This window comes from Anguilla rostrata, chromosome 6 (genome assembly GCF_018555375.3).
Source record: "Anguilla rostrata isolate EN2019 chromosome 6, ASM1855537v3, whole genome shotgun sequence".
Classification (NCBI taxonomy): domain Eukaryota; kingdom Metazoa; phylum Chordata; class Actinopteri; order Anguilliformes; family Anguillidae; genus Anguilla; species Anguilla rostrata.
In genome coordinates this window covers 34,348,316-34,375,753 of record NC_057938.1, presented here as the reverse complement: position 1 = coordinate 34,375,753, position 27,438 = coordinate 34,348,316, and the positions used below count along the sequence as shown (strand labels likewise).

Genomic DNA, 27,438 nt, shown 5'->3' with positions numbered 1-27,438 from the left:
CTGTAGAAGTGTGCATCTCGTATATGTGATGTCGATGATACGTCACCACACGAGTTACATGAGGCAGTTCCATAGAAGAAATTACGTGTTGTGCATACTGAATGTCGATTCCCTCAATACAGATAGTGAATAGAATGATAGTAAGTAAAGAATTACAGCAAGAATTCTATTTGACAGTTTCCATGCCAACTTCTTGCCTTAATTGCTTAACATTTACGCCATCTGATGTTTTAGCTAAATTTCTTGATTAGCGCATGAAAGATAGCTGAAGACTGTTCTTACATTTTACTGTGATCTAATCCACGAGGGAACCAATACATCCAGTTACTTAATTTAACTGGTAATTGGTGGAAATGACAACGTGCGTACACACCAGCCCTACAGTACCAGAATTGCCGCAACCTTTGCTGTTGGCTACTGTATGGGAAAGAATGAGCTATCAAGGGAAAAGAACTATATGAGAACAAAAGTTGATATGTGCTAGGTAAGACATGGCTAATACAGCCCGGAAGTCACTTCTGAAACTAACCCCAGAAGGTAACTTTGCAATGATTTACCATATAACTACTTGTAGATTTTGCAGAAATGCACCATGGCAAAGTAATTGCATGTAACCACAATAACTTATACATGATAACAAACCTGAAATAAGACCCTTACAACCTATGACATTGGCCTGATAGCAGGTTACAGGTTTAACACCAAGGTGGGCTATTCAATTACATGGCACTCAAATCTCTGTTATATCCTGTAAAATCACACATTGCATTTTTCATTTTCATTGAACATATCTTTCAAGATCAGTTCTTTGACTGGTCATTTATTCATTATATTCTACTTGATTACAAATTACACTCCTGTATAACATTCCTTTGTCAGGCTCACGTGTTAGTTTTCAGTCATATATGGACTGGAGAATCGATTTATGTGGTGATCAAAACAATCAAAGCATGTTTTTAAGTCAATGTTAATTTTTGTGTCACATCATGACCCTACAGTATGTACAAGGCTAACAATTGATTTGAGTGTCAGTGCAAAAATTATGCAACTGGCACGGTTAAGACAAATGAAAAAACTCTATTGGTTTCTTCTACATTATGCAACCATCTGTCAATTATGAGTAGTATAAAAAAGCCTACAAACAATTTACTCTCATGGAGTAATATGTGGATGTTCAGACTATCCGCAAAGTTCATGTTGGAGTTCATGCAATTTTAGCTGAGTACAATAAACAATTTAAAAACTGGATTATGTAAGATTATGTAAACAAACAATGATAATAAAAGTCCAAACAATAACACAGGCTCCCTGATCCTAGGGACTGGACACTTTTAAAGGCACAACTATATTAAAAGGTAATAAAGAATAAGTCAGTATGGTTGCTCTTCACTGCAGTAGCTGAAAAACAGACAGTGTATTTTTACCATTTATTTCTCATATACAATTAGAAAAACCTTCTGATTTCTCCTTTGTCTTTATGGATAGCTGAACAGCTAGCCTACTGACTGGTCCACTGGAGTACATTCTGTCACATCTTGAAATTGGTGGATTTGTGAAGCAGCAACCATTACCCTTAGCCAACAGCCTTGGGCTAACTTTAAATGCGGGGGATAGAAACTTCCGGGGAATGACGCAGTTACAGTAGAGAGGGGGAGAGGCATTAGGCTTTTGTGAGACTTTTACTTGTTTAAACGCAAGAATACTGCATTTCAAAAGAATGTGATCATGTCAAGTCTTCTGTATAAAAATAACTTCAATAATTTCAACAGGAAATAGCCATAGCTCCCATCACTACCATTTGAATCCTGGCGGAATATTGAGCCATCTGACCTCACTGAACATGTTTTAAACATTTAGACAGCCTGCTATTTTTTTTTTCAGCAAAAAGGTTGTATCATCAGTTCAGTGACGTGACAGCGTCCACCAGCACCAGTAGTCTTCGTGTGGCTCTCTTATTCAACAGGGCAACAACTTTCTGCTCATGAGACCACCCACGAGAAAAGAAGATCCAGCGTTCCCATATCCCGGCAGCGCCTAAATTCCATTCAGCATACAGGAAATTTAAATAGTTGAGATTCATTTTCTGAGCGAATCAGTCTCATGTCTACGGACTTTTTACGTATTCGGTGATAGTTCCATTCTGTATTATGCAGTACTTTTTGGACACCGATTCAAATGTCATGGATCACTAAGAAAATAATCAAGCCTTTACGTTTGAAGAAGGTGTTCAAATGTTCAACATCTACCTTCGAACAGACTACAGTAAATAGAAACTTGATTGGTAAAGAAAAAGGAGGACATTAAAAAAAAAAAATAATAATAATTTATAAGTTAATTGCGGAACTTTGGCAACACTTTTTCATGGAATCAAATGCCACAAAATCAAAGGGAGACGCATGTCAGCACAGTGAATTCAATGAACCATCCAAACCTACCACCGCATTGCTGATGTTCTTGGCGGGCGTAATTGGGAATGTGATTGCTTTAGTGCTTTTGGAGACCCGCCGTAGGATGGAGCGCAGCCGCGATCGTCAGTCTCTGTTCCGCGTTTTGGTGACCGGGCTTGTGGTCACAGATCTTATGGGAACATGCGCCGTGAGCCCTGTCGTTCTGGCTTCTTATGCGAATAATAAGACGATGATTGCCCTGGGTGGCAATGGAGTCGTGTGCAAGTATTTTGGATTCAGTATGACCTTTTTCAGTCTGGCCACTTTGTCCATCCTCTTCGCAATGGCTTTGGAGCGCTGCTTCTCAATAGGATACCCGTACGTTTACGAAAGACATTTCGGTAGGCGATGTGGGTACATCTCCGTGCCATCAATTTATGTGGTATGTGTCATTTTCTGCCTCTTGCCTTTTCTGGGCATGGGGGATTACGTTCAGTACTGCCCAGGCACGTGGTGTTTCATTGACATGAAACCAATGGAGCTGGAAGACAGGGTTTACACCAATTTGTATGCAACTGTAATGCTCCTACTCATCTCCTCTACGGTTGTTTGCAACGTGTTTGTCATCTGTCACCTAGTCCTCATGCACCGACGGCGCAAAGGCACAGAGGGGTCCTTTGTTAGAGGTAGCAGGAGACACCGGTCCTTCTCCATGACAGAAGAAGTAGAACATCTTCTCTTCCTTGTTTTTATGACCGTGGCGTTCGTAATTTGTTCGCTTCCACTAATGGTAAGACTTTTTTCCCAACTGTTCCACATTCGTTTTAATCATAGTCTACATCTCTTAATTGAACTTATTCAACTGTTTGTTCTTTCGCAAATGTAAAACCTATCTACTTTTATTTTCAATATTCACTGCAATTGGCTATAGTGTCACCAAGGGCACCTTTGAGTTAAAGAGCTATAGGTCATGTGAAAGCCCTGATGCTCAGTGACCAACTAAAGCCGCGTTTCCACCGCAGGAACTTTACCCCGGAACTAGGAACCTTTTGAGGAACTCAGTGCGTTTCCACCGGAACTAGGGTCTAAATTTAGTTCCGGGGGCTTTACCCCCCAAAAAGTTCCTGCTCGGGGGTAGTACTTTCCGAAAGTACAGGAACCTTTTGGGTGGAGCTTGCAGCGCTGAACATTTCTGATTGGTCGAGTACTCGCAGCATTTTTTTGTGTTTGTTTTCAGCCACCATGTTTAAAAATATTCAGCCGCAAACCAATTTATTTTCATTATAAAAAGCATTCGTGCTGGGACAGCATATTACGTACCAAAACATTCAAACGGATTAATTCGGTTGCTGAATATTTTCTTCCGGATTTTCTTTGTTAGCCCGTTGTAATAGACTCAAAACGTTTGATACAGTTATGTGAGGTATGCGGTAGTTCTGCGTAATTTACATTGGTGATACAGTAAAAGCAAACTGGAAATCACCACTTTTTCTGCACTTTTTGTCAGGGTAAAATAACAGGTTAATTCTAGTAATCGTCCCATTAGCTTTTTCAGACTGCCGTAATTTTACTCTGCCATTCTTCAATTCCACAAAAAGACCAGGAAGACTATGGACTAATTTATGGTGCATGGTTCGCATCTGGAGGGCACACTTCGCTGCCCGGCTAGCAGTAACTTCGAAGGAAAGCAAACGGTGGCTGTACCACTACTAATTTAAATTTCCATGCAAGTCCGAGTTTTCGTTCTATTCTTGTCATTTTGCGATTTGCGATATGGAATTGATGATGAGAAAGTAATCAAACAGCAAATTGTTTACAACATGTGCATGTTTTCTGCTGTTGTTGCCAGTTATACATATAAATGTGAATGCATTCGGTCACTTCGGATGTCAAGACATGAAAGTGAATGTTCGCATAAAAACATAATGAATGTGTTTGAGAGGATATATAAAACAGTTACAATCTGACTATTGGCCTGTTATATCATATTTGTTGCATAACAATGGTCCAAGTTCAACTACCAACGACAGTTTTGCTTGACAACGGTAAAATAAGCCCAAACGGCTGCAGAAGAATATTTCAATTCCAGGTGATTAAATCGATAAAAAAAATGTAAAAAAATACAAAAGTAACCGTATATAATCATTGTTGGTAACCCCTTTGTATATAAGTGGAATAAACCCCTCTGGGCTGTCCCGGTTATTAGAAAATAATGGAGGCTACTTCGGTGGTAGTATGGGGTTACAGAAGAAATCATAGGACAGATGGACCGACGACAACGTCGTTTTTTCATACGTCAGTGGGCTAATTTGCCTAATCTTCGCGGGACTTTAGACCGCGGTGGAAACGCAGACAACCATGGGCTGAAGGAACCTTTTAGTTCCTTGAAAAGTAGTTCCTGGGACTAAAAATTCCGGGTAATTTTGGTGGAAATGTGGCTAAAAAAGTGAATGTCACCTGTGTCCTGGCACATGTCTGTTGCTTAGCCATTTTTCACATTTGTCTGTGAATGCATATTAAAAGATCAATGAAACTACAGCATGCACTACATCATTATAAAGTCATTGCTAGAGGGAAACATTCTAGAAAGGAAGGCATAACAAGAGACTGGACATCCCTGGTTTAATCTAAACCTGTCCAATCCTGTCCAAAAAGGGTTGATGTGGCTGCAGATCTTTGTTTTAGTACAGCACTTTGATACCTGATTAAACTTTTAAACTAATCATCTTCAATCAAAACCTTGATAAGTTGTATCAGGTGTCTTAGTGCTAGGCTTGAACAAAAACTTGCACCCATGCAAGCCCTTTTCAGCTAAGATTGGACACCACTGACTTACAAATTAATTAAACTCATTGGTAAATTTGCTGACTTTAAGAATCAGGATTAATATGTTGAGTTTCTTTCCAGACCTATGGGACCACTTAGCAACATTCCAGGATGTTTGTCTCATGACTTGATGTGTGGAACTACACTCTCTCAATCTCTGTAGATCAATGTGTACATCCATGCCATTGGCCAGAGGAATGAGAGTTTGATGACTGACCTCGTCACCCTACGCTTTCTGTCTGTCAACTCCATCATCGATCCATGGGTCTTCATTATACTCGGTCCGTCAGTGCTGCGCTTCCTGAGGGGGGCACTGTGCAGGAGGTGCACGTCCCAGCAACCTGCCTTGCAAACAGATGCACTTGCCCAAATTGAGCTCTGCCACAGGAGCCTCCCGACAGAGCTGAGAACACCCCTGAGTCCAGACTAGACATACTGAGCACGAGGACAGGAAACAGGAAGTGGTCACTCAGGAAGTTACCAAGTTGATGCATCTGTTCTTGTTTTTGATGTTTTTTTTTTGCTTGAACTACATTTTATTCACAATTTGTCTTTCCCTCTTCCAATTTGTAATTGCAATCGTATGCCTGTCCCATCATCTGAAAATGAGAGCAGCCAGCAGCTACTTCTTTGCTCTGTAATCCACTGGCTGAGTCAGATGAGTACCCTTTATACACTGTGTTTGCATGTACTGGTCAATCAAAGGAGTTGTTTTTGAACAAAGAAGCATGGAGACCAAGTCTTTACATCACTACATTCACTATCAGTCACATTGCATTGCAAATAGACTACATAGATGAAAAATGTATTTGTGCGTGTTGCTATTTGTTGTCTACTGTTTTCTGTCCTATATTTCTGAGCTGTACCAGATGTTGCCCAATATTAACCATACTGAACCATTAGACCCTAAGTAGTAACTATGACCATACTCCAGCAAGAGAAAAGGCCCAGCCTTTATTCATTTTTGACTAAGTTGCCACTGTTAGTCCTCCTGAAAACTGATCATATTACTGAACCATTAAATGACTGCCAATTTTAACCTGGAGGTTCACAGGGCAGTTTTTACATGATATGTTTTGTTTCTTACATGTTAAATGTTTAATTGATCTTTAGAGAAACAGGTTTAGGGGACTTCACATGTACTGAATGTAGCTTGTTATGAATGAATATGTAGCCACCTTAGAAAAAAAAGGTATCCACTTGGCTCCTGGAATTAATTTTACAACAGAAAAAACATGTATTTTAATTCTCATTAAAATGCCTTTTCTCTACATTGAAGTAGTTACTGAGTACAATTTTTGTCTGAAAGGCTTAGGTGAAGATGTCAGATGATTCTTCATTTGGCTCTCACACAAATCACCTTCTAAATCGGTTCCCTATTTTTTCCCCCCTATTTTCCCACACTTATGATACATTCCTATCTAATTAATCACTGACACAGGGCATTTCACCATGCAAGCTGCATATGTAATTCATTATTAGAAATAGTAGAATTGAGCATTGTTGTCCCTACCACATACAAAAATAATTTAAGTAGTACAGTTATTACTTTGCACTAATACAAGCACTAACAATCACATGGTCTGATACTGTTATGCACAGTCGAGCAGGTGCATATCACATTTACACCCAACTGTCATCTCATTGCAGTGCATCCAGCATTACACCATGGCTCCTGCTGGAAGGCGGTTTGTCTGGGTTTATTTACAGGGTTTTGTGAAAGTAAAACTGGGGAATTAGCTGCTTCATGGAACAAAAATGCATGGAAGTATGAGAAGAGAAGTGAAAATGTTGAAATTTACATTCTAAAACAGGGGTCTCCAAACCTATTTCTAAGAAACTACATGGACTGGTTGAGTTAGCAATGTAATAGACAATTTTAATTGATAAATCAAGGGCTGTGCAACAACACACACCAGAACCAGGGCTGGGGACTTCTAAAGTTCAATGACTCCAATTCCTATTACACACACACACACACACATACGCACGCATGCACACACAGACACTTCAGCTTCTAGTGACTGTTATCCATTAAGATACATTTCTTGAAGGCTTACAATACTGATGGAACTAATCAAGGCATAATGTAACACTCAGATGCACTGGTTCCTGTACCAAAGATCAGTGTACCGTACCAAGAATTTATTCATAAAAATCTAAGAGTAGCAGAGCCCCTGTCCATATTCCAACCTTATCCAATGTGAACCAAAAAGCAAAACTGATCCTGCATCAGCACTCCGGTACTATTCCATGAACATTCATAGAACTCACAGGCTCAGGAAAGAGAGACTGCTCACAACCATTTGTGCTATCAGATTTACACATTCTGCATAAGCAAGACTCATTTCAAGGAGTTTATTCTTCATTTACATTATTTTTTAATGTTAAGATCTCAAAGTCATAACTCATACTGTCTTTGTAGCTCACCAGCTGAGCATTGACTACATATAGCAATGATTCCAGTAGTAATAGGTGATTAAATTACATGGCTGAGAATATATTTTAATGCCTGTGCAAGCTTGTTATCAGCTGTTACATAAACCTACAAAAGAAATAGCAATATAGTGGCTGACCCGAGCTAAGGAGAGGAGGACCATACCCACACTCAGCTGGGAGTGATAAAACCAAGCCTCAAACTTTCCCAAAGACAGCTCTCAACAGCCCCCTGGAAAGGCTTCCTGAAGGTTGTAAACCCCATGTAAATATGGGCATGCTTACAGCTCCATGTCTGCAAAGACAAGCCTGGCGATCCCGATCTAATTCAGCCTTGGACCTAGGCATGCGCGAGCTTAGAGCACTTTAAAGGTATCAGTTATTATCAAAAAACTTGTCATCTTGTACACTGCACTACTACTCTAATTAAGCAACACAAGCCTCTTAATGTATTCATTATTCCGTTCAGGCACACACTATTCTGTCACAATGCACGCATAGCGTCCACTGCACTGCCACAGGCATTAACTACTGTCTTTGTATTTCCTTTGTTGATAGTGAGAAAGACAATGGTCTGATTCAGCTCAACAAATGAGAAAGATTTATGAGACCTGAAGGACTTAGAAGTAACAGCTCCCTACTGCCTTCTGTCACCCATCATCCTTCACAGCAGATTTTTCCCAGAATGCACCTTCCACTCAATCAATCTTTATGTTCGTATAGTGCCGTTTAGAAACAGGGTGTCAAAGAATGCTTCACCATGGACATTTTCCAGAGGGAATGAAAAAGCCTTAAAAAAAAAAAACAACAAAAGTCGGTGAAAATTATTCACAGACTCCATACATGACAATCAAGCCAGTTTCCTTTAAAATGGTGTGATGCAGAAAAGAACAGCTCTATAAACACACATATAGGGAAAAAAAGACAGCACTTTAATGCGGGACAGCTGTGACTCTGTTACAGCCAGCTCTACACGTTACTGCAAGAATCATGCATAAGAAGGCTATGCAGTCTATTTAGGGATCTGATGAGATTCCTGGCAGAGTCTCCAAGACTCTTAAAACTTCAAGAGGACATTATGCCACACCAGTGCAGATACATGCCACAGACTTTACAAATGACTGACTTCCTGATCCTTCACTACAATATCCTCAGAGGCCAATATAATGTACTTTCAATTTCTCCCTAAAGATTGCAAACTGTATGAGAAGATAGGCACTTGCAGGAGGTTGGTGTTCCTTAGAAAGTAAATAAAATTGACATAATGGATTCCAGCTGAGCCAACTCCACTGGGAGTCTTGTGCTCTCCTTGTTCCCAGGGTTTAAGGACGCATCTCCAATAATGGAAGCAAAATTTGTCGCATGCGGCAGATGAGTGCTCCCTGACTGTGAGGGCAAAGGTCTGCAATGGGCCCTGTCAGAGCTGTTTACAATTTTCTGTGATCCCATACAGCCGGTGCTCTGAATGAAGCCTCACCAAACTAGCCTGAAAAGCTTATTCACTTCTGAGGTCTTCTTCCACCCCTTTGTAACACATACAAAAATTGAAAGATTAAAATTTTTAATGTGTTTACCGGCCAGAGGCAACATATTACACAGCATACTGTATAAAATAAAGTGAAAATTATCCTGCAAATACCCCCAGTCTAACCTACCCAGGATACACCTTGAATATCAACCACCCAGCATAATAATGTAGTCTAAACTATGCAGTAGGAGTGTGCAGTATTTGTATCTGTTCAAACAATAAAATCTATATGGGTTTGTTTGGATAGAAACACAGTACTGGTCATATTCAAAGTTGTATAAACATTAGAAATAGCATTTTCAAGCCTAAATATACATTATGCTGAACAACTATCATGGTTTGTTGTTTACACACCTTCCGGAGTATGCGATGTCCACTTTCATGCAACCTAAGTTCGTTTTCATACACCCAAGATAGGTTCAACTGCCCACCACATACCCTTGTAAACACCATTTTTTACAAATCCAACATTGTATAAAAACTCTAAGAGACACCCCACAATCTAAACCCTGTGCCATACACCCACAGTCTAAACCAAACCATTTATTTTATTTATTTTATTGTTTATTTTTACAGGTACAGTGCAGAATTAAAAAAGTAATTGCACCAGAGTTAGCTAGCAGCTAATTTACATCTGTTGTCCTTGTGCAGGTATACAAATGACAACCACAAAACAGCAAATACACTACATAAAACAGCATAATACATAAAAGTCCATCAATGTGAGATAGTTAAAATCAGTATGATATATATGACAAAAACAGTATGATATGTATGATAAAAACAAGGCAATCATTAGTGGTGGCACATTTGTTCTGACTTTAGCCAAAGCTTGAGGCTGGTTTTAAACACTGCAAAGTTTCCGGAGTTTCTAATGTCGGTGGGTATGGAATTCCACTTCCTCACTACTTTAATCGAGAAAGCAGATTGACCAAAGGCTGTCTTTCTGAACTGCGGCACCCAGTCACCCCTAGTAGATGCTCTAGTCCTACCGGCACTACCACTGCCGGGATAGACCAGGCATCCTCTAAGAGGAGGGTGTGAGAGATTATGAATAATTTTAAACATCAATTAAGGAAATTATACCATAAAATCATTAAACTATCCCACAGTATAAAACAGGGATCCCCAATCTTACCTGAGATGGGCTGCAGTGGGTACAGGTTTCTGTTCTAGACCACCACTAAAACAGCTGATTAAACTAATCAAGGTCCAACTGAAAATCAGGACTTAATAATTAAAAAGCTTGGTAGAATTTTACTGCTGAGCGAGAAGAAATGGCCGCACCCAGAGTGGTCCTTCTTGGGTAAGTTTGGGGAGCCCTGACACAATCCTACATTATGCTGTGAATTTCATAGACTGTGCATTCAGCTGAGGTCACAATCTAGGTGTTTAAAAACAACACATTTCATGACAAAACAGCTGAAGAAAACAGTTGAACTTTTATCCTCAATATTATTTTTGCCATTTTTCCTGAATAACATTTATTCTGCCTCCAAAGTCATATTCACTGCACAGGATCGTCCATCTCACCATGGCCAGTTACTCATATTGCATTGCATAATATTATCAATCGGAGATATGAGATCAAAAATATTTTTTGCTTATGGTTACTTAGTCACCAGAGCAATTACTTATAATTTTTTAGGAAGAAATCCTATATAGATCCACAGTGAAACATTTGTGAAATAAATGTAATTATGTTCCATGACATGAAAACAGTCTACCAACAGAGGTCAGCACTCCCGTGGGAAACAAAAATGTGAAAGCATGCACCTAGTGTCAACACACAAAACTTTTCTTTCACATGCATGACTTGGGAGTATTATTGTTTCAAAAATAAATAGATAAATAAATAGTATGAACATTCCACAAATAAAATGGGATACTAAAGGGGTAGTATAATTCTAAGATGATGTGGTTTCACTTTGGTTCTAGGTTTAAAGGCTGTTGATCAAAGAGAAAGCTATTATAGCAATCTTCCCCACTAAGTGGTTGTCTTGTCGCTACGGAACAGAACCCTGAAGTGTGCACATATACGTACTGCAATTGGTCAGAGTACTGTGAGCCCCAACTGTGAAGCATGGGGGTGGCAGTATCATGTTGTGGGGGTGTTTTACAGGAAAAGGGACTGGTGCACTTCAGAAAATAGATGGAATCATGAGGAAGAAAAACAGAAATACTGAAGCAACGCCAGAATAATTCAGCTAGAAAGTTAAAACTTGGTCCCAACTGGGTCTTCGAGTAGGACAATGATCCTAAGCATACCTCCAAAGTTTTAACAAAATAGCTTAAAGACAACAAAGTAAAAGTATTAGAGTGGTCATCACAAAGCCCTGACCTGAATCCCATAGAAAATTTGTGGACTGAACTGAAAAAGCGTCTCCAAGCAAAGAGGCCCACAAACCTGATTGAGTTCCAGTTCTGTCTGGAGGAATGGGCAAAAATTCCGGCATAGTATTGTGAGACGCTTGTGGAAGGCTACCCCAAGCATTTGATTTAAGTTAAGCAATTATAAGGCAATGCCGCCAAATACTAACAAAGTGTATGTAAACTTTTGCTGAAAATCTGACATAGTACATAAAAGCTGAAATAAATCTGTCTCTTAGCTATTATTTTGAAATTGCTTATGGAAATAAAGTAGACACACTAACTGGCTTAACATAGGAAATGTATGGTAACATGAAATGCGTGGAGGTGTGAAAAATTGAGTTTGAATGTCATTAGCCTAGCTGTATTTAAACTTTTGGCCTCAACTGTAAAGGTATTCGTGATGCGATATTTTTTGTTTAGGCTCTGAGCTCTAACACGTTGAATATAACAATGAATATAAAGTGAAAACTATCAGCTTCCATTTGACAATATATTGGGTGAGCGTTTTTGGAATTACAGCCCTTTTTATAGTCCCCCATTTTAGGGGAGCAAAAGTAATTTGGACAATCGACTGCTCAGCCGTTTCTTAGCCGGAGATGTGATTAGTTGTGCATGAACTAATGTGTATGTATAATGTACATAAGCGTATGTGTGTGTGTGTATATATATATATATATATATATATATGCGAGTGAGTGTGTGTGTGTGTACGTATATTTTGTTTCCTGTCACATTTTTAGGACTGCATGACATTGTTTCATTGTTGCGTACGTGCAGCATTTATAACTATAATTTCCCCAAGGGGACAAATAAACTTATCAATCAATCAATCCTTACAATGAGACAATACTAATACAGGTTAATCAAAAAAGGAAAGCTAACTTCATGCAGTGTGTTCAAGGAACAATGATAACCATTCTTGAAAAAGAAAAAGTAATCTACGTTTACCACTGTGTGATAAATTTATCGCTATTCATTTTAAAGAGCATTATTGGGAAAACTAGCTACTAAGATAAATGAAGACTTTCTTCTTGTATAAATTCCCATTTATAAAAATTAACAGTTGACCTGGGTTGCTGCTGTAATAAGTAGCATGCACAAGTGCGCGCAGAAGCATGCACAGACACAGACACACACATACCATTGCACAGGTTGATTGTTGGATTGTATATTTGATTTCAAATATTTCACCAGCACGTAGAAAGCAAATAAATTAAGTATTGCTCTGTCACCTAAATATTGATATATACATATCCACACATATTTCACAGACTCATAGGTAGTTTCCCATCCAAAGCTGTTAAAACTATTCACAAAATATACTACAAAGTATATACAAGAACTGTGTGAGACAGAATTTATACATGTGCAAAACCGGGTTTATGTCAACAACTGTGTGTGTGACGGAGTTTAAGTCTGCATCAGACAGCATTCGTACTTGCAAGAAACCGCATTTCTAAATGTGCGTGACTGACTTCCTGTCTGCGTCGGATTAAGTTCATACACATACGTGCGACACTGGGATTTGTGGGCATTTTGTGAATGATGTTCAGTAGAGAAAGCGGTCTCAATCCCCACTTCAAACTTCACACACTTTTCACATATGCCTGTGGATGTCAGGACAGCCAGAAATCAACTTATTCCTTCTGCACTGGGTTGAAAGCAACTGTCCTAATGCAAAAGAGGGTTGATGTTACTATGCCGGATTGAATAACTTACTTAATTCACTCCAGCTGTCACGCATTCTGGCATAACCAACAAGTAGACTGGTTGCACCCGTATGACTTTGAATATGAATGCAAAGATTTAAAGTATATTTAAAATTGGTTGATGTCAGAGCATGTCCAAGACCTCCAACAGACTAAAATCTGACTACGACTTGTAAGCCAACATTTCAGCCTAGTCATATACTCCACTATCTTCGTGCTGAACTGCTTATGGTAAGACCTGTACGGGCTTAAACACCCATACATTAGGAGTGTTATTTCTAGCCCTGCATAGCCTTTGTGAGCTAACCTCACACTGGGCATAAACTGTGTCCGTGTTCCAGTCTGAGGGACCGGACCTCCTGCTTGTAGTCTGAGAGGCTACACAGCCGTATCCAGACAGCGGCCTTTATTCGTCCTCCTCTTCCTCGCCAGCAGGGAGCTGCTGAGACAGGGCAAAGGACTCGAGGACGAAGGCCCGGCACATGGGGCAGTGCTGGAACCGGGCCACACAGCCTTCGCACAGGCAGGTGTGCCTGCAGGGCAGGAGGACGCGGTTCACCGGGGCATTCTGGCACACCACACAGTCCCTGCCCACCCCCGGGGTCCCCTCCCCCTCCGCCTCAGACTCTGCCGTTGGCTCCATCCCCTCAGCGCCAGGCTCCTCCTCCTCCTCCTCCATGGCAGGGGTGGGGCCTGAGAGATCGACCTGCCCACCCTCTTCTGCAGACATGAAAAGCGGCTGTAGGGGAAACAACATGGGGCTTTGAGACACTCAATACTGACAGACACACAGCAGTTTGACATACGGACAGCACACAAAGCAGACACTCAGCACAAGTTACTGATGTCCTCTCAGAAACGGCCCTGGCACACAAACCTATGAAAGCATAACACTAAGATAACGGCAACAGGTTCTGCTTACCAAACAATCGTGACTAAGAAAACTATTCTTAGTTACCTTTAGCTCAAACATATTTCCTTGTGCAGTGAGAAGGTACTGGAACAGGATCCGGGCAGACATTCTGTACTTGTCGTCTGGAACATGGACAACAGTCACGTTTGCCACCTGAAAGTTCAAATTCAAGAGCACCATCAGACAGTTTCTTCCTGTGAGTCTGTATCACTCCCCATGAAACTGATATTTCGGGTTGAGTACCACAGCCCCCCTGTGACTTACGATGTCATACACATCTCTGGCTTCTTCATCTGCCAGGGTCAGCAGGGCCACCAGCGGATAGCATGAACGAGGCATCAATCCGAAATCCACGGCCCCCAAATCTGCTGGCATTTGACTGATACATTCCTCCAAGTCCCCTTTCGCAACGCTGGAGGTTTGGTCAAAGAAGCAAACATCTCGGTGGTATCCTGGACTGAAGCACTTTGGGGTCCAGAGCAAGTATTATTAAGTACAATATAATTCACAGTATAAGGGTGAGCAGTTTCCCAGGTCGGTTAGGAGTTCTGGTCAATGTCAGCCCTCCCACCGACACTAAATAAGAGTTTTCCCCACTGCAGCCAAACTACAGGAAATCCAAAGCCCTGTCAGTCTTCTGCACCCTGTTCTCTATACTTCTACTGGTTTAGTCAGTCATTTAAGTTACTGCTGAAATTTGGCGTAACAGAAACTTGCTGAAGTTGACTGAGCTCAGGAAATAGGATAGGACACAGTCTGGCTTTGATCCACTATGATGCCATGTGCCTAATCACCAGATTTTTTTTCTGTGTATGCCACGGTAATTCATTGATGACACTTAAAACCTGCAGGAAATGTGGGATAAAGGGTTTTTGGCTTAAATGCAGGACATCTTGGGTAATAGAGGACTGTTGGTAACCCTACAGCAGGTCTCTGGGAACAGGGCTGGGGACCCCTGCCATACAAACTGAGACTACCGGCCACCTGGGAGGACATGAGAAGGATACTGGAAAGTCTGACAGTGCTGGTATTGGGAGTGCAGGGCCTCCTGGAAGACCTGAGGGGTGCTGAGGATCAGGCCATGCTGGTGGGTGTGGAGGGCTGCCTGCAAAGCCTGCACACTGCATCCCCAGTAGCAGCTAAGAACACACCTCTCCAAACAGCCAGGACGCAGAGCCATCCCCTCTGAGACAAGACTGCAGCATTACCACCACTATTCTTTCTCGCCACTAGTCTGATGATAGGAATTAATTAATGACAAAAAGGCAATTATTGGTGATGTGTCCATGGTGAATACCAGTAGTTGGATGACTCTCACCTGCAACAGAGGAAGGGGTTATGCCTATCTGGAGGGAAAATGGATTGGTCTTCTGCACCATCCTCTTCTCCGGAATATTCCACGAGGAGTCCGCGTCGTCAGAGCTCCGCAGAATCACAGGCACGTCGAAACCGAACCTTTCAGAGGCGGCGGAAGAACACTGACGTTAAATGACAAGCGCGTTTTGGGGTTCAAATGACCACAAGACTGTATAGACTTAATATATTAATATATAGAATGCACTTATTATACGCCGCTTTGGATAAAAGCGTCTTCCAAATAAACGTAATGTGATGTAGTAAATGTACACAGCACAGTAACAACAGCTGTTGACAAGCGACATTAAACGCATAATTCCATTAAGTTCATGTTAGTGAAGTTCTGACTACTAAGATTTAGCAAGTGATATACAAGCACCCACTAGATCGATATGCAGAGATTCGAGTTCACTATAATGGTACAGCGAGTTAACATGAGTTCCTTCTGTGCTTTAAACTGTGCATCTGCAACACTGCCAGCACCACATAACAATTTTCTATTAGCTACATATGATCAGTCAGTTAACGTTATCGTGCTTGCACTTGGCTATGTAAATCATTTAGCTTGCATGGTAAACACTATATATACATACTAGCTACAGAATATAGTACAGAGCGACAGCTAACAATTTGATAGCTAACTAACGTTTTTTAGTTAACGAGGCAAGCTTGGCTAACTTCCTCTTTGCTACCTTCCCAAGTTGTCTCTGTTATAAAACTAGCACGTTAATATTAATCAGTGTTTCAAGATTTTCTGGAGAACGTACCAACCCAGCACCATAGCAGCCGTAATGACAAAACATAAAGACACGACACTGATATAAAAAAGAGGAGAATATTCGTACAGCATTACTAAAAACACAGCGGCCATGTCAAAGCGGAACGAACGAAATGACGCAACACCTCCGTCATAGTACGTGCATGCCAATCGTAACTTACGTAGTGGTGAGGAGCGCGCTGTCGTTCAGAGACAGCTAGGTTCTCAGTTGTGTTGCTTGAGTGAGCAGTTGTTGAGATGGTAAATCTGAGAGGGTACAGAATTGAGATCATGTGGGCTAATTGCACCATTAACTAGAGTTAAAACCACAAGGCCAGACCGCTACCGAAATTAACCGTATGAAAACTCGATACGTCGTTAAGTGCACCTGTTCGCAAACTTTCGGAAACAAGCCATTTAATTGAAGGATGTGGCTATATGTTCCTCCTTAAATTTTAGCCGAACACGTCCTATGGAGTTACATGTTTAATTTATTTAAAACAACTGCTTGTACGCTGTAACACTGAACGTACGCTATCTCGCAACTACTGTAATACAGCCTAGCATGTGTCTACAGTACAGCCCACCACGCCATGATAGGAAGGTAGGCTATTCAGTTACCACAGCCGCATTGGAATGCTGGTTAACAAGTGTTGAGTCAAGTCAGAGATTAGTGACACACCTTTTTTTTTATCAGCCAAGCAGTATCACAAGTTGATCCCTTTTCGTAGCCTGTACCTAAGTCATCGTACACTAAGTTATTTTTTGCCGGTCTGAAGTGTCCGGTTAGTCTGAAACTGGTCACCTCAAGTGATGAGGGCAGGACCCACTGATACACTGTGCCTTCAGTGACAGACAAACGGGAATTATCCAGGACATCTTGTGACGGCCTCGGAACACCTCTCCAGGTATTCCCCATGTTGTTATGTGTGACGCCACTTATCAGACAACGAAACGGAGTGCCGCACTTAACTCTTGGAGAACATCAGAGACAGAGCAGCGCTTTACATTACAGAAGTGTAGCATGACCGGGGTGGTGAAAGCTAAATTCATAACAGTAGTTGACCTAGGTGAGGCAGCAGCTGCTATCGAAGCACTTCAGTTGACTGAAAACGAACCTGAATCAGTTGAGCGTCCTATCGAAATTTCCAGGATTTACCGAATTGCACAGAAACCATGGTGACAACATATGAGTGACCCCATTCATCGAAATTTTCTCATGTAAGTGGGCCCTTCCAGTTACAATAAACAAATTAATGGCTGTTTAGTAGGAAGATTACGGAAAATAGTATTAGCTAAAATTCCGATCGTAGTCTTTCAGTGTAAAACACTAATTTGGTTGTAAGAACATTTTATAGGCACGTTTCAACATTATAGGCTGTCAGTGTTTAGTGCTGTCAATGTTATTGGGGCTGCGGGGTACAGCAGCATGAGAAAGGTTCGTCAAAATAAAGTATTCGCTTAAGCACAATTTAGTCCCAATCAGGACACATGGCACTGCGTACATTTCTGGTTCTGTCAACAATCCAGTTGGATTGCTAATTTTTGGATGATTCTGATTGTAGAGTTGAGTTTGGGGCTACAATACATTTTAGTAGCCTATACCGTGTAATAATGCGCGCTGAACTAATATATACATAAATGTATTTGTTCGTCGTTCATCTGGACAACGATTTCATAGAAAAATACGCGTGTATAGGTCTACGTCGTATGTAAAGCCCCCACGTGATTAGAAGTAAGAGCTTTGAAATGCACAAACGATCTCGTTCTCCCACACCGGGCTGAATGCAAAGAGAGCACGTCTGTTGTCAGACGTTGAACGGATTTTTAATAGCGAAATGTTTATATCTCGCTTCAGTAACTAACCGGATCAAATGGACTCAAGGAAACAAACGAGCTGACAAAAAACCGGTCAAAATCCAAGGCATTCCACGTGGGAAATTCACTAGACCAGCGCGCAATTTATCGGGGTATTGGAAACAGGTTGGTTTTGGTGGACTTCGAAGAGTTTCACTTAAGGGTTTCGTTTACCTACCACTATCTGATCGAGTTAATGCAACTTTTTAAGCTGGTCTTCAGCGCGTCTGTTAACTTCAATATAGGTATGTCGTATTGTTCATAGGCTACTTGGTAAATATTATAGCCTACCTATTGCTAGTGACGTTTGCGAAGTCACATAACTTCAGTAGCGAATAGGCTAATTCCTTTCAGTGGCGTTTGGTGTGGTTTCTTGCTGGAGTGCCTCCTGTCTGCCTGTTTTCCCCCTAGCTAAAGTAGGCTACTGGAAAGTAGGCTACTACATTTGTTCAATTGTATGCAATTCCGTCCCTTAATGTTATTATTATCATTGTTATAGTAGTAGTAATAATACAATAATAATTAGAATTAGAATTATTATTAGTGGAAACATCTGACTTTGTTAAATTGACTTGAGTCCGATTTTCTGACCGTAAAGTAAGCCATAATGGGTACAACTAGATTGTGACCGTAAAACGTTTGTGCAAAGCCTACAAAGGCGTGCTTCAATCTAAATAGAATCCATGTTCAGAAAGTTTCCAAAACGCCGCCCCTTTCCTGGTAATAACATTAAGTGCTGCATTTCCGAAATCATAGCTTGTAATCTTGTTTTGCAGCTCTCGCAGGTAGAATGCGTTTCGATATTGTTTTTGTATGATTAGGTGTGATTCCAGTGCTAGTTTGTACTTGGTAGGATTCTTGCTTGCTGAACAAGCTTACTCTACAGGGTTGGAGTCCTGATCGATGTGGTCACTTCTGGCACTACGATCCTTACTTCACTCTAGTGTTTCTTTTGCGCCTCTACATCATGAAACCTATGCACTTGTTGTACGTCGCTCTGGATAAGAGCGTCTGCTAAATGCCTATAATGTAATATAATGTAATATACCCGTTTGTCCAGCTAGGAAGGATTGATGACTCAAAAAAGTAGACTTGCGTTGAAACCAATCAGGATATTTGCATTGGGATGGCACCACAGGTGGTGGATATGGTACTAGAATGGTTGCGCAAACATCGACTTTCAACTCGACCTTTCCATGTGTAGGGTACTGTTGGCGTTTCTGCAAAGAAGTTAAAGGTTTATGATTGCTTAGAGAGAAAACAAAGTTGCACTCCTCTATGTCAGTGGTTCTCAGACTCGGTCCCAGGGAACACCTGTGTATTCTGTTTTTTTTCCACACTGGAAAGAAAGCTTTCTTTTAACAAGCTTTACTTTTTTTTTTTGAATATTGCTTTAATTTGTTTATAGAGGATATTTACCGTAGCCATATTATGTCAGAAATAGCTATGCATGCCTTGAAAGTCCAATATTCACATTGTATTATATTGCAAACAGTTACAACGAGAGAGTTTTTAAAAAAAAATGTTTTTAACAAGTTAAAGACTGGGTGAAGCAATTGGCTCCTAACTGGTGAGCGTGTGGACACACAGCCAACTAACGATATGGCAGACAATATAGAATTCAAAGACAAATTAAATGATAAACCTGCATTGTGTTAATGTTTAATGAATTAAATTCTGAAAAAAAAAAAAAAAATGTGTGTTCAGCAACTTATTTCGTAGCCTATTTATTCTCCTCAATCTATTTTGATAAGTTAAAGTTATCTTTAGGCAGTTGTTTACAAAATAGTACAGTAAGCACAATGTGAACATGAAACTTTTACTCTTACGGGCATTTACAGCTGTGTCTGAAATAATGTGGCTTAAGAGGGTAAATAATCCCTCTGAACATGAAAAGCACCGTAATGAACAAATTCACAATTTTGCAATTGTGGTTCGAACAAGAACCCTCATACACAGGGGTCCCCCAGAACTGAATTTTAGAACCACTGCTCTGTGCATATTAACAATTTCTATACAACCAAGGCAGAGACCATTTTCAAAGAGCAGTGCACCCTAGATGACAACAACACCAATGACTATTGTACTGAGTTATAGTGGCAGCCGTTGGTCAGGGGCACAACTGTGCAAAGAAGGCTGTGAATGTGTGAAAGAAGCCAGGAGTGGTGAAGACGTTCCTCTGTGTTCATTGGCAAGTGCTCCAGTGCTGGGCATCATCTCTTCAACACAGCCCAGCCACCAGTTATCATATGCAACCTTTGGTGCTTGCAAAGTCACCTGATGTCTGATGTGAGCACACCCCTTCAATCCAATTTTCTGAGTTTTAAAAATAATTGCTAATTAGAGTGTAGGGAAGAGGGATGACCTTGCAAGATGACATTAGTGCCAAAAGGTTTGGTTGAATAAGCTTGAACTGTCCCTACCACTGTTGCCAGCTTTGTGGCTTTGTCACTAGATTTTGCGAATTTTCAGACCCCTTTAGCGACTTTTTGAGCAGACATCAGCTTATTTGAAAAACAGTTGCTACCACCGCTTGATGGGTCTGCAGATTTTCCAGCGCTTGCTATTGCTCTACAGCTCACATAACACAGCGGCTGGTTAGTGAGTGCAGACCGAAACAGTCAACCATCAACCAGTGAGGTGCACGTTTTCACATGCAAATTAGTATGTGGTCATAAATTTGTAAATTAGCATATGATGTCATTTAGCGACTTCTAGCGTTTTGAACTTGCAACATTTTTGTGATATAAATTCAAATATTATGTGAAGCTATTTTCAAAGCAAACAATACCATTATACTTGTTTCTACAAAGTGTGAATGCATCAAGCTGCAGGACCAGTGCTGCCAACCTTTTCAAACCCATGTTCTAACTAGCTGGTCATCTAGTCATTAGCTGCAAGTCTGTGTAGCTAACTTTATATTGGTAACATTAGCTAGCTAGTGAGCTTACTAGCTGGCTTAATTACCTCTGGCTAAACTATCGTTACCTAATTATGTCATTCTTACATTCAAGCAGTGATTGGTCAAGTTGGTCAATGTTTGTAAGTGTAGTACCCCATTGGCATTGGTTAGGATACTATAATTATCCCAGCTGTTACCATGGTAAAGTTTCTGGGCTGGTGTTCTGCTGTAAGCTGAGTGTTCCACCAATATTAAGGCAGTGGAAGCTGTTTTCAAAAGCTTTATAATTTAAAAACTATAAATAGTATTGCTTATGGAGGAAGAAACCTAATAGCTATGTGGAAGTTTGATGGCCACTTTTCAGTTTTTAGTACTTAATTATTATTATTATTATTATTATTAATATTATTATTATTATTATTATATAATATTTGATTTAAATGTATTCATAAATTCAGCTTGTATTGCAAAAACACAGTACATCCAAGGAATGTATTGTTTACTGTCTTTATGCAATGAAAGATAAATTAAGGTATTGTTGTATTTATTAATATTATGTTTTTAATTCCCGGGTGTCTTATTTTTTATATTGACCACATGACATTTAACGATGACCGCCTAAAAAATAGAAGGGGAGCAATTTGGCTTCCTCTAAATGAATCCTGGATCAAATGCTGCAGTTGTAGCCACAAATTTGATTACAGATGGATTTTCATGCCTTGTGTAAATGGGGCCTAAGTGTATGCATTTTGCCCCTGGTAAGCCGGTTCACTGGATGCGAGGCGAGAGATGACAGCATAGAATACCTTATCTGAAACAAACATCTTTTTCTTAAAGCTGGACCCTGTTTCCCAAAGCAACGGAAAGACGGACTTGATTGCATGCCAATTCATTTCTTGTGTTGAAGACAGAGACAATATATAGCATGAAAGTTGTGCGCAATGTAAAATTTATTACAGCAGTATTAGTTGGAAATGTTATCTTGCTCATTGTAGATATAATCAGTTTCCCCAGAACAGGAAATGTTTTCCAAGTAATTCTGGATATATTGGATGTTTTACCTTTATACTCAGTCCAATTTGGAGTGAAAAGGTTTTTGAAACCTTGTGGAGCTCTTCTCAATGCCTGTTTTTAGTGCCGTGTTGCACACTTGGCCACAGTCTAGCATTCCATCTTGAGTGCAGCAGTGAGGTGTTTTTTCCACCGGGGATTGTGAAGACACGTATTCATTTGATTTGGCTGAGGAAACGGGCTTAATAAATTCTGTGAACTGAGGAGAGAAACGACAAAACCAAGCTGGTCCTTCCAGCTGTTTGTGTCATGGCCCTGTCAGCACAGTTTCTGGCAGGAACCCTTACCTCTTGCTGATTTGCTGTTTGAATGGTCTTTTTTTAAATCTGTGTTTAGTCATTTACATGCCTACACACAAACCCCCCACCCCCGTATGGCCCCTTAGATCCTCACCAGAACACGTCTTCACTGTTCCAGCCACATACGTCTAAACAAGAGGGGACAAGGCATAGGCTACACTTCTAGGGCTAGACTTTTTTTAATAATTAACTTGATTTTGTTAAAGACCCTGTGTCATCTTGTTTGAAGACCTATTTTTAAATTTCTTATAAACATATGTAACTATATTATTATATTAACTATAGCCGCGTTTCCACCGCAGGAACTTTACCCCGGAACTAGGAACCTTTTGAGGAACTCAGTGCGTTTCCACCGTAGGAACTAGGGTCTAAATTTAGTTCCTGGGGCTTTATTTTACCCCCCAAAAGTTTCCTGCTCGGGGGTAGGCTAGTACTTTCCGAAAGTTCAGGAACCTTTTGGGTGGAGCTTGCAGCGCTGAACATTTCTGATTGGTCGAGTACTCGCAGCATTTTTTTTGTATTTATTTTCCGCCATTACCCGCCATGTTTGAAAATATGCAGCCGCAAACCAATTTATTTTCATAATAACTTCAAATCAAACTTGTATGTTATGCGGCGCAGTAGCCTAGTTTTGGTTATAGCCTGCCAACGTCTTGGAATTATAACGTGTGCTCTTCTGTTCTTTTCTTGCTTTAGTATTCGTTTTATAAAATGCTAAGCATTCGTGCTGGGACAGCATATTACGTAGGCTACCAAAACATTCAAACGGATTAATTCCGTTGCTGAATATTTTCTTCCGGATTTTCTTTCTGCCGTAATTTTACTCAATTTTACTGCCATTTTTCAATTCCACGAAAAGACCAGGAAGACTATGGACTAATTTATGGTGCATGGTTCGCATCTGGAGGGCACACTTCGCTGCTCGGCTAGCAGTAACTTAACCACTACTAATTTAAATTTTCACGCAAGTTTGAGTTTTCGTTCTATTCTTGTCATTTTGCGATTAGCCTATATGGAATTGACGATGAGAAAGTAATCAAACAGCAAATTGTTTACAACGTGTGCATGTTTTCTGCTGTTGTTGCCAGTTATACATCTAAATGTGAATGCATTCTGTCGCTTCGGATGTCAAGACATGAAAGCGAATGTTCTCATAAAAACATAATGAATGTGTTTCAGAGGATAGGCTATATGAAAATCAATAAATATAAAAGTAACCATATATAGTCAGTGTTGGTAACCCGTTGTATATAAGTGGAATAAACCCCTCCGGGCTGTCCCGGTTATTAGAAAATAATGTAGGCTACTTCGGTGGTAGTATGGGGTTACAGAAGAAATCATATGACAGATGGACCGACGACAACGTCGCTTTTTCATACGTCAGTGGGCTAATTTGCCTAATCTTCGCGGGACTTTAGACCGCGGTGGAAATGCAGACAACCATGGGCTGAAGGAACCTTTTAGTTCCTGGCAAAGTAGTTCCTGGGACTAAAAGTTCCGGGTAAATTTGGTGGAAACGCGGCTTAAGTGGTTATTTTATGTAGGCTATACTTTTATGGTGTGAAGAGTCTTGTGCACCATGCAAGAAAAGCACTCTACATTTATTCACTTTCTTAAAGTGCAAGCAGCACCACATAATGGCATGTTAGACTAATTCATTTTAGTTGAGAGGTTTTTCATTAATTTAAGCTGAAATTGTTGTTAGTTGTTGGCTACGATTTTGACAAATTGATATATAGACTGTGGGTATAAGCCTGAAATTGGCTGACTATTCCGGTCGGAATTCTCCTCCCCTTCCTCTGTCTGTGTGTTACCATTTTTGCAAAGGCACCGCCACTGCATCCTGGGCTTAGCGCCACCCAAGATGATTGTGATTGGTGTAAAGAAATACAAACAAGCCAGAGCATTTTTTTCCCTATACCGGAATGATAATGGGTTGAGCCAGACCTTTCTCCAGCACTGGCACAGCGCTGAAACGAAGTGTGGAGATAGGTCTGGCTATGCAAGACTAATCCTGACATAAAAACTTTAAGTCACCCCGGAAAATAACTTCTGTGATGTGTGACGCATAAGTGGAAGATATAAAGCTCTGCTATTATACCTTTAGGTTGAAAAGATGACAGAAATGGACAGCATGTGGTTGAATAGATGATGGAAATTGACAGCATTGAAATATTTGATTCTGAATCAAAGGACATCATCAGTGACTCAGGTGACTCTGACTCTGATTCTGTTGAAGACATAATCGCAGATCCTGACTACCACAATATAGCCTTTCAGGTTTGAACCAGAGGTGATTGGAGTTGGTGGAATCTTCCCAAAGCCAACAACCATAGCACTTTTTGAGAAATTCGCTGTTTAGCTGTCTTACTCAGATTCATACGAGAAGACTTTTCCCTATTGTATGCATCCTTGTGTGTTCACGGCAAGGGTAGGCAATACGGACTGCATGCTAACCTAGTTAGCCCTGTCAATGGCTGCAGAAGGACAACGCTAGGTGATTAGCTCCCAGTTCAGGATCGACTGTAATCTGCCTCCAGTGATGGAATTTGTCTAGCATCATAACTCATGTTCTTTTAGCAATAACTTTCTTATGCACATCAAGTTTTAGCGATATAGGCTAATTCTTTAATTTAAAAAGGGCTAGCTAAATCTCAGTTACCCACTCTATCACATGGTAAAACATGACATGGGTGATCATTCTGAAAATTGAAAAATGGAGGCAGGGCAAGTGATTTGATCTTTTAGGAACTTGTTTCTTGCCTTTATTTCCCTAAAATAATGTTTATTAACATTGTGAATCATTAAATAGGACAAGTGCTTCCAATTGGTGTATTTAATTTTAAAAAATGATATGTGGCGTTTACTCTTTAAGTCAGCAGTGCACCACTAAATGCACTCTAATAGCAGTGCTGCTGTTGGACTGCACTGGCTTGTTGCACTGGCATGGCTGGCCTCTGGCTTGTTAACGCAGGGGCTGCTTTCAAACGCTTTAAAAACGCATTCTTCCTTTCCTTCTTGTCCTTCACTGAATCTCTGTGTTACCCATGAGGGGGGTCACTGCCAGCCATGCCACGGAATGTTTGAATTGTTTGATAAACAAAGGAAGATCTGTTCTTTTTCACCTTTTTTTGACGAAATATATAATGATGGATCATTTGCTGATGCAATTTGGGCTAGGTCCTTCAACACTTTATTTAATTGAAAGTGTCAGAAAAGGTGATATATAAGTGTAACCAGGGAGGAATGCAATGTAGGATACATTTTGTAAATGTATTCAGGGCTGGACAACAAGGAGTGCTTGCTGGCCTGGGGCCACTATGACATTCGTTTGGGCCAGTTGGTTGATCTGCCACTTGCCCAGTTGGGCCAGTACTCTAAATGTTATCCGGGTCAAGAAAGTGATGTTTTTACTATCCTGGAATCTGTGCTACAACATGATTTCTGTGCAGACACTTGCTCATAAACAACGAATGTCGGCTTGATCATTAATTCAAATTTGTACCAATGCTTTCTTATAAATAACTGCCTTTACAGCTGTCATTGTTGTACTGAAACTTACTTTTCAATGACAAACATTACAGTTGTATCATTCATTTATTTTTGTAACAATGCTTGCTTACCAATGACTATCCCAAGCCTTACCGCTTGATAATTTGTTAATAATTGTAGGCTGCCAACTAAGGGCTCAATTGGTCTGATATTTGCTTGTAAGATAAAGCAGCTATTTACTGAAGTAGCATTAAAACAATAATGATAGCTATCTAGTCAACTTATCTACCTTTATTTATCGCTAGCGAGCTAAGAGACTAAACGCTGGTTTATAGTACAGCGACGTGTCGCTCGGCTTAAATCTCAGTACGTTCATGAACATTCTGTTCTCGCCCAACATTGACTGTGGTTGTTGTCGTTAGCAAAAAGGACAGTGGAGCAAGAAGCAGCTTTAATACATGTAATTTTTTTTGTTAATCCTCAAAAGGAGAAAGCAAACACGGGGGGCATATTTAATCGATGTAGCCTAAATACATGGCAGCACTTGTGGGAGTATGATTATTAAGTTAGAGAAAATGTTTGAGGTTCCTGGATGTGGAATATTTTACTGGTTATATCAGAATGCCACCAAGCTTATTTAATTACATGCTTTCACTTGTTGCGCCAATCTGCAACACAGGTTAACGCATTAGCCAACATCGCCCACTGAAAGACTAAAGAAGACCAACCTATAACCCTATATGGTCATGTAGGTGACAGTTTAATAGGCAAATGACTTGGGAGAGAACTCTTAAGTTGCTGTTAAAGCAAATACCTTAAAAGCATAAATGCTTGCTATCAGCTGACTAGCCACAATTGTGTCATTGTAACTGTTCACAATACAGATTATTAACATTAGTAACTCATAACATTGGAAGCCGTGGCTGCAGCTGGTTCCCATGTTGTAGTAGGCCTAACTGGTTCTCTACACAGTGGTGAAGCTGAAATTACATTGTTATTAATGATAATAATTGAAAATTGTGCTAATGTATAATGTAGGAAAGTTATCTAAACAGCTAGTCTGCTAACTTGTTAGCCAAACAAAGACATTCATTCAAGATGGGTATGTAACGTTAATTTATAAAGAAATGTTTAATTGGCAGAAATCTGTGACCAGGCATTCCGTTGCTTAAGAGAATCCTTGTAGACAGTGCAGTTATAGGCTATGCATATATAGCCCTATATGGGTAGGCTCCCCCATGACCACTCTTAGATGTTTTTTCCACAGTAGTCTGTCCATTGTAATAGGCAGCTAATGTGCTAGCTAGCTGCAACCAGCAACATCCATTGCACATCAATCGCAGTGACATTCTGTCGCTGGAATACAAACCAGCCTTAAGAGAACAAACTAACTGATTATATTATTACTGCTTTACTTGTTTTAGCCTTGGATAAACTACAAACATCTCGCTTCAAAATCCGCTGGCAAAGAAGGCTGCATCCATGATTTCCAAAATTTTGCATTTGTGATCAGTCAAACCATTTAGAAAGGT

General features: G+C 40.3%; 3 protein-coding genes across 10 annotated transcripts in view; 2 read left to right on the top strand and 1 right to left on the bottom strand.

The window, feature by feature from the left end:
• The first annotated feature begins 1,699 nt into the window (after positions 1-1,699).
• Positions 1,700-6,487, top strand: LOC135256993 (prostaglandin E2 receptor EP2 subtype-like). The gene is made up of 2 exons (XM_064339316.1): positions 1,700-3,177; positions 5,377-6,487. The coding sequence occupies exons 1-2, from the start codon at positions 2,362-2,364 to the stop codon at positions 5,641-5,643; spliced, it is 1,083 nt and encodes a 360-aa protein (XP_064195386.1). The 5' UTR covers positions 1,700-2,361; the 3' UTR covers positions 5,644-6,487.
• A 6,215-nt stretch (positions 6,488-12,702) lies between these two features.
• Positions 12,703-16,605, bottom strand: cgrrf1 (cell growth regulator with ring finger domain 1). 4 transcript variants are annotated; one of them, XM_064339308.1, is made up of 6 exons: positions 16,468-16,605; positions 15,491-15,627; positions 15,180-15,357; positions 14,437-14,584; positions 14,218-14,325; positions 12,703-13,998 (listed from the first exon to the last, which is right to left on the bottom strand). In XM_064339308.1, the coding sequence occupies exons 2-6, from the start codon at positions 15,549-15,551 to the stop codon at positions 13,666-13,668; spliced, it is 828 nt and encodes a 275-aa protein (XP_064195378.1). In that variant the 5' UTR covers positions 15,552-15,627; positions 16,468-16,605; the 3' UTR covers positions 12,703-13,665. The 4 variants fall into 4 exon arrangements, with proteins under 4 accessions (XP_064195378.1, XP_064195376.1, XP_064195377.1 ...); XM_064339306.1 differs by lacking the exon at positions 16,468-16,605 and adding an exon at positions 16,296-16,450; XM_064339307.1 differs by lacking the exon at positions 16,468-16,605 and adding an exon at positions 16,374-16,450.
• A 267-nt stretch (positions 16,606-16,872) lies between these two features.
• The window catches only part of LOC135256992 (syntaxin-binding protein 6-like), a 35,838-nt gene continuing 25,272 nt past the window's right edge, over positions 16,873-27,438 (top strand). For 2 of the 5 annotated variants that reach the window (XM_064339314.1, XM_064339310.1), the window contains exon 1: positions 18,019-18,268. The gene's annotated coding sequence lies outside the window, so the exon portion shown is untranslated. The other 3 variants (XM_064339313.1, XM_064339311.1, XM_064339312.1) reach the window with 3 other exon arrangements.